The sequence below is a fragment of the Haliaeetus albicilla genome, chromosome 2 (assembly GCF_947461875.1).
Source record: "Haliaeetus albicilla chromosome 2, bHalAlb1.1, whole genome shotgun sequence".
In the NCBI taxonomy this organism is placed as follows: Eukaryota; Metazoa; Chordata; class Aves; order Accipitriformes; family Accipitridae; genus Haliaeetus; species Haliaeetus albicilla.
Genome location: NC_091484.1, coordinates 2,751,359 through 2,757,720, shown reverse-complemented (window position 1 = coordinate 2,757,720; position 6,362 = coordinate 2,751,359). Strand labels below are relative to the sequence as shown.

The 6,362-nt window shown below is 46.2% G+C and overlaps 1 protein-coding gene across 1 annotated transcript; it reads left to right on the top strand.

Annotated features, from left to right (window-relative positions):
• Nucleotides 1-985: 985 nt before the first annotated feature.
• NPBWR2 (neuropeptides B and W receptor 2) lies at nucleotides 986-4,294 on the top strand. The gene is made up of 2 exons (XM_069798836.1): nucleotides 986-1,345; nucleotides 1,868-4,294. Exon 2 carries the CDS (start codon nucleotides 2,376-2,378, stop codon nucleotides 3,519-3,521), a length of 1,146 nt encoding a protein of 381 aa, XP_069654937.1. The 5' UTR covers nucleotides 986-1,345; nucleotides 1,868-2,375; the 3' UTR covers nucleotides 3,522-4,294.
• Nucleotides 4,295-6,362: the final 2,068 nt, after the last annotated feature.

Genomic DNA, 6,362 nt, shown 5'->3' with positions numbered 1-6,362 from the left:
AACAATTCCTGGAAAACTGCCTCCCCCCTGCAGACCTATCAAAACCTCGCTTCCTCTCCAAGTACTTACAAACTGTGCCAGTTTTCCCAAAACAGGCAAGAGGAGGGCTCAGGGGGTCTTTCATCCGAAGAAGTATCATCCATATCATTCCTATGCACCTTCTTGGGCAATCTTTAATTTCTTTTTAATTTTGTTTAGGCCTAATGGCTGGTCAGATTATGCCCAAGATACAGAAAGTATCTGTAATAGTTGTACACTGGGCATAAAAAAAATTACCATCTGCTGAAAAGTCAGTTATATCCATGGTCTTAAGGAGTTACCTCTTTGTGTGCGATGAAGTATTTTGTTCCCACCCAGTTACTGGTGCACAGTAATCTTGCAAGAAAAGGGTAAACATCTATGGAAGAGGAGCAAAGTCAACACAGCTCTTAGCTACGTGGCTCATATAAACAAGCTGACCCACTTGGTTAAATGACACTACACTCTGCCAGGCATAGCACTGATGGATGCCTGCATTTTCTCTCACCTGGTATTGAAACAAAGGTCAGGCAACCTGCAGCTGGGGGATACATTTAAAAGGCTAAAGGAGAATCAAAAGACCCTCGATTTCCTTTTTCCCCTCTTTTTATATGGACATGAAGGTAAAGCGATCTTACATTGTTGCTGGTTTTGCTGTATAACCTGGGGTGCATTTCTGTCAAGCTTCACAGGACTCCTGCATCTTGTGATGCACATCTGAAGGATTTAACTGCATTTCCAAAGCTGGACCAGAGACCCAGCTGGGGAAAACCAGCTGAGCTTCCCCAGAGCAGCTGAAACCAGCGCAGATCTGGCAAGGTACGTCTGTATATTTGTTCATTTTGAGCACTGTAATGTTGTATACCCTCCTCCCACTCCCCCCCCACCCCCATTTGTGCATCTTCCTTTGTTAAAACCAGCCAGCGTTCCCTATTGAAGCAGTTTAAACCCCCCCCCTTCCCACCATTTCAAACATCCCTCATTCAGCCAGCCACAGCTTGCCAGCCCTGGATGCTGCCTGTGCCCCTCAACATCTCCCTCATTCCTGAAGAGAACAACCCCAGAGCATCAGCTGCTTACCAGCATCTACCTTATTTACTATTGAAATAGCCCCGCACAGAGAAAACTCCCCCCCCGCCTCCCTCGGTGGGAACAAGTTCTAATTGCTCAGACATGCAACGCACACACGGAGCCACCATGTTGATGTGATCGCAAAGCCGGGGAACGTCAGCATCCCAGAGACCCTCCTCCAACTGGGATTAGAGACAAGAGGCTCAACAGCGCGGAGCAGCAGGTGCTGGAGGAGGCAGCCAGAGCCGCTCACCAGGTAAGGGACAAATCAACCTTCCATTCCCCAACCTTGGCGGTCCTGCTCACTTTATTGCCCGCGCAACAGCAAAATTGCAAGCTAAGCGAGGCACTTCTCTTTGCAGAGCCTGGGGACCAAGTTACCGAATCTTTGGTCTTCACAGAGGGGGTCGGTTTGTTCATTCGCTTCCCTGCGGAGGAATTCTTGGGAGTACGGGGCAGGCGATAGGGATGGATGTAGCCACTGTAAATAGATGGGGTAATTCTTGCTTTGACTCTAAAGCAGATTTGCTTTCAGGGTACTTCCCCCACTTCCCTGAATAATCCTGAACTTTTGAGATTTACAGGTTTGGCTGTCAATCTGTGCCAAGTTTTGTGTGCTGCCACAGTTGTTTGCGACAGGGATGGTCTTCACATTGACTAAGACCATAACCTACCCGTGCTTAAAGAGTTACTTTAATTGTGAATTAAGCCCCTTTAACCCTTAGTTTGAGAAATACTCCTTGAACTCTATTTCCCCCTCCCCTCCTTCTTTTGCTAGGGGACCCTGGGAGTGGGGAGTAGCCATGTCAGAAAGTTCTTCATTATTTGTGAAATCTCAGTCAATGAAAAGCATCTGAACTCCAACACAAAGAAAGGCAGTAATTAAACACTGCAACGCTTCTGCTCCGGCATGGAAAAGCAAGCGCTGTGCAAGTGAAAACAGCAACCATCCCTCAAGTCCTCTGAGAGCTGTGAATAGCTGACCAGGCACAAAGCTGCTTCTCTACCCTCCCTGTTCCTGCCAGCCCCAAAAAGGACTCTTGCTGCAGACAGCTGAACTGGAGACACTTGAATTCCCCAGCAGAGAAAAGCCAAAGCTCACTGGGATGCTCTCAGAGAGAAGAGTTCCTTGACTTACACAGGGAGTTACAATTCTTTTGTTTGCTTTGTTCACAGAGCCTTATGTGTCTTTCAATTTTTTTTAGTTTTTTTTTTTCTCCCCCTGATCACTTCAAAAATCTAACTTGTGCAATGGTGGGGGACAGGAGAGGTAGGTTAAACGGTCCATGCTGCCTCACAACCCACTCTTTGGAAATAACCCACTTCTAAATGAGATAGCAGCTGCTTCTTACAGAAAAAAAAAAAAAAAAGGCTCTCCCTTCTGGCTAGCAAGGCTTTCAATGACATCTGAGGGTAGTCTGCGACCAGCAGGCATGGGAAACAACTCTGTCTGGGATGATCTAAACAGCACCTGCAGCAATGCAGGCAACAGCTGCTACCTGGACAACAGCATGAGGTTCAACTTAACCTTCCAAGAGCAGGCAGCCGATTTCTACATTATCCTCCCTGTGATTTATTCTGTGATCTGTGCCGTTGGGCTCACAGGCAACACAGCTGTCATCTACGTGATCCTCAAAGCCCCCAAGATGAAGACTGTGACAAACATGTTTATCCTGAACCTTGCTATAGCTGATGACTTGTTCACACTTGTCTTGCCCATTAATATTGCTGAACACCTCCTCCACTACTGGCCCTTCGGAGAAGTCCTCTGCAAGGTCATCTTGTCCATAGACCACTACAATATCTTCTCCAGCATTTATTTCCTAACAGTGATGAGCATAGACAGGTATCTGGTAGTGCTGGCTACAGTCAGGTCCAAGAGGATGCCACATCGTACATACCGAGCAGCCAGGATCATCAGTTTGTGCATCTGGATCCTAGTCACCATCATAGTTCTCCCTTTCATCATCTTTGCCAATGTCTACATAGATGACCTGGAGATCAAGAGTTGTGGTCTCAATTTCCCCAAGCCTGAAAGGTTTTGGTTCAAAGCCAGCAGGATCTACACCCTCATCCTTGGCTTTGCCATTCCAGTGTCCACCATCTGCATCCTCTACACCATGATGCTCTACAGGCTAAGGAACATGCACTTGAACTCTAATGCTAAAGCCCTGGACAAAGCCAAGAAGAAAGTCACTATTATGGTCTTCATAGTCCTGGCTGTGTGTCTCTTCTGTTGGACCCCCTTCCACTTGGCCACCATCGTGGCTTTGACCACTGACTTGCCCCAGACCTCCACGGTTATTGGTATATCCTACTTCATCACCAGCCTAAGCTATGCCAACTCGTGCTTGAATCCTTTCTTGTATGCTTTCCTGGATGACAGTTTTCGGAAAAGTTTCCGGAAGATGCTGGAGTGCAGAACTTCTTGAACAGTGGGTCAGGGCTCGCAGATCCCTTCTGTCCCATGGCTTTGCAGGGGCAACTTTGCCGACTGAAGGGGCGGCTAATGAATGCACAATGTGCTTTCTTTCATTTACATGTAATGTATGCGTCTGTTTATCATTATCATGGTTTGTCCTGCTTACTTGCAACTTTTGCATTTTCCCCTCTCTGCACCTCCCAACTTCTCAAAGTTGCATTTCTATATTCTTAGTTTTAATGACACACTCTGAAGCATTAAGGACAGAAAACTTCTTTTCAGAGGTGTACTTCTACTACATAATGGTCCTTTATTGCCATCTGCTGTACAGCACAGACAAGCTGGAGACTAGTTTTTAGATCAATGTAATGCTCAGTTCTTAATAGCTATGTTATTTGGAGGATTGTTTCATGGAGCAGAGCTAACAAGCACTTTCAGTGAAATATCAAAAAAATGGACAGAGAATGCAAGACGAGTACTTGGAAGAGAAAATGAACCATTTTCATGTCAATGTATGTGCGTGTGTGTATTATGGCTTTGTTTTCAGTTTTGAGGGATGTCTGTTTTCCACCCCCAACCCAAATCCCCTCTGCTGAACTGTTAACACAAGTTAAATTTAAATTTAAACCAAAGCAAGATTTGGATCTCAAAACTAGTGATAAGACACTATACAAATACTATGGCAACTATGGGAACTTGTGTTAGAAATTATTTTTAACTAATTGTTCCTGTTAAGTGTCAAATATATATTTATTTAAGAGTGATTAATGAAATAAACCTCATGGGGGGGGGGGGGGAAGAGACTGGTCCTTCTTTCACCAGAGAAAACTTACGCTACTTGTCCCATGTCTTTGCTATATATATTGCATTTTACCTACTGTAAAATAAAACATTGTAGAATTGTAACAAAATTAAGGCATTTTATAAGCCACAAGAAAAACTCTAGCAAGCACTGCAGAAAAAAAGCTCGTTCTTTAACAGGCAAATAGTAAAAGTATTTCAACAGAACCAGGACTTGAAGAGTCCGGTGATCAGAAATACCATATTGAAAGCTTCAAGAACTACCAAAACCATGTTGAAACCCCATGCTCCTTCTCTCAGCAAGGGAACCTCTCCCTCACTGATAGACAGCGGGATGAGCACACCACATCTTCCAGCTTTCGCAGCCATGGAGAAGTCTCACCTCCACCACACACCTACAGAGGTGAGCGGGGCTTGGGGCCACATTCAGTCCTTAACAGTCATCTACCGCAGCCAAGATAGCACACACACCACAGCTCTGTTATTTTGGCTCTATATTAGCCACCAAAGCACCTTGTTAAATGCAAGGAGACTTTTTTTTTTTTGGCCAAAGCAATGCCAAAGACTGACACTCCGCGTCACCTCTGCGAAAACCAAACTGCCCCCAGCCCTTGGTCCTAGAGGGCAATGCCCAGCTAAGCACAGCAGTAAGCTGCCTTGTAGGGCTGCAGTAAACAGGAGGGCTGTGAAAAGCTTATTCTCACACCCTTTAGCCCCACAGGGTATATATATTATTGGTTTAAGGAAGGCTGTCTCAGCTAAAATTTTTCTCTCCAGCTTTCCTCAGATCCACAGACACCAAGCTGGGCTCTTCCATGTCTAAACTTCACCAGGAAAGTGCAGAACAAGTAAAACAAAAGGTGGGACTAGAGACCAGCTATATTGCACCTACCAAAGCCCATCTAGGAGACAAGCTACCTCCCACAGTCATCCAAGGTCTATCCAGAAAACAGGGCTGGAGACAAGGCTGCAACACAAGTCCAAGGTCTGTCTGTCTGTCTGTCCATCCAGGAGGCAGGGCTGGAAACAGGTATCACTCTAACAAAGCAGGGTTAGGAACTGCAGGGCTCAGCTTAAATGGGCTCCTGGAGCAATGGGGAGGGTGTGGGTGGAGACCCCAGGTGAGGCCACTCAGGGCAATTCAGTCCTATCAGTGCCCTCAGAGCCCCGACACCAAAATTAACAACCTTCAATACATCATGATGGCAAATTCATTTTTCCCTTTTAGAAAAGAAAAAGACATTTGTGAATACAAGCTCACTTGTGTTGCCTTCTCTATATTAAAGGTGTTAACTTTGGAAGAACAATGAAGGAGAACACATTCTTCCACATTAAACTTCTCCAGGAATTTTCTTTTTTATACCAACTGTAACATTAACTTGCTGTGAAGATCAAGAGCTGAATCCCCAGTCTCAGCCAGCCTCATGAGGAACAGACCACAGCCGTGGGTCCTTAATCCCACAATCTTAAACCCCCAGATTTAGTGCCCAAGGTTCCCTGAGCCAAGTTGCATTGGTTTGTCTTTATTTCTCATTAGCTGCACCTTGCAACAATCAGCAAACAACAATTTTTCAAAACCCGGTCCTGACAGTGTGTGTGTGTGTGTTGGGACACACAGGTGTGTGGGGTGATGCTTAGCAAGCCCCAGTCACAAGAGGAGGAACAGGGAAGCACCTGGAGAAGAGATCAGCTCCACTTAGAAGGTGCTGATGGCTCTCAAGAGGCATCAAATGACTCAAAAGAATTTGGAGAAGAGGAGGAAGACCTGGCAGATGGAGGACTGGGGGCCATAGGGGTGGCCAATTCTGGAAGGAAAGGTGAGTGCTGTGGTCCTGACCGACCTTCACAGGGAAGGAGGCAGGTGCCAGCAGCAGATGAGGGAGTGCAGAGGTGTTGTGTGACCCCTTGGAGCAGCCCAAGCAAGGCCAGGGAGCAGAGCCAGGCAGGCATCATGGGCACCCACTGCTTTAGCACGGTTGCCACCTGCTGGCAATGGGCTCCCCAGGTGGAAAAACCTCTCTGAGTGCAGAAAACTGACTCAGATGATGCC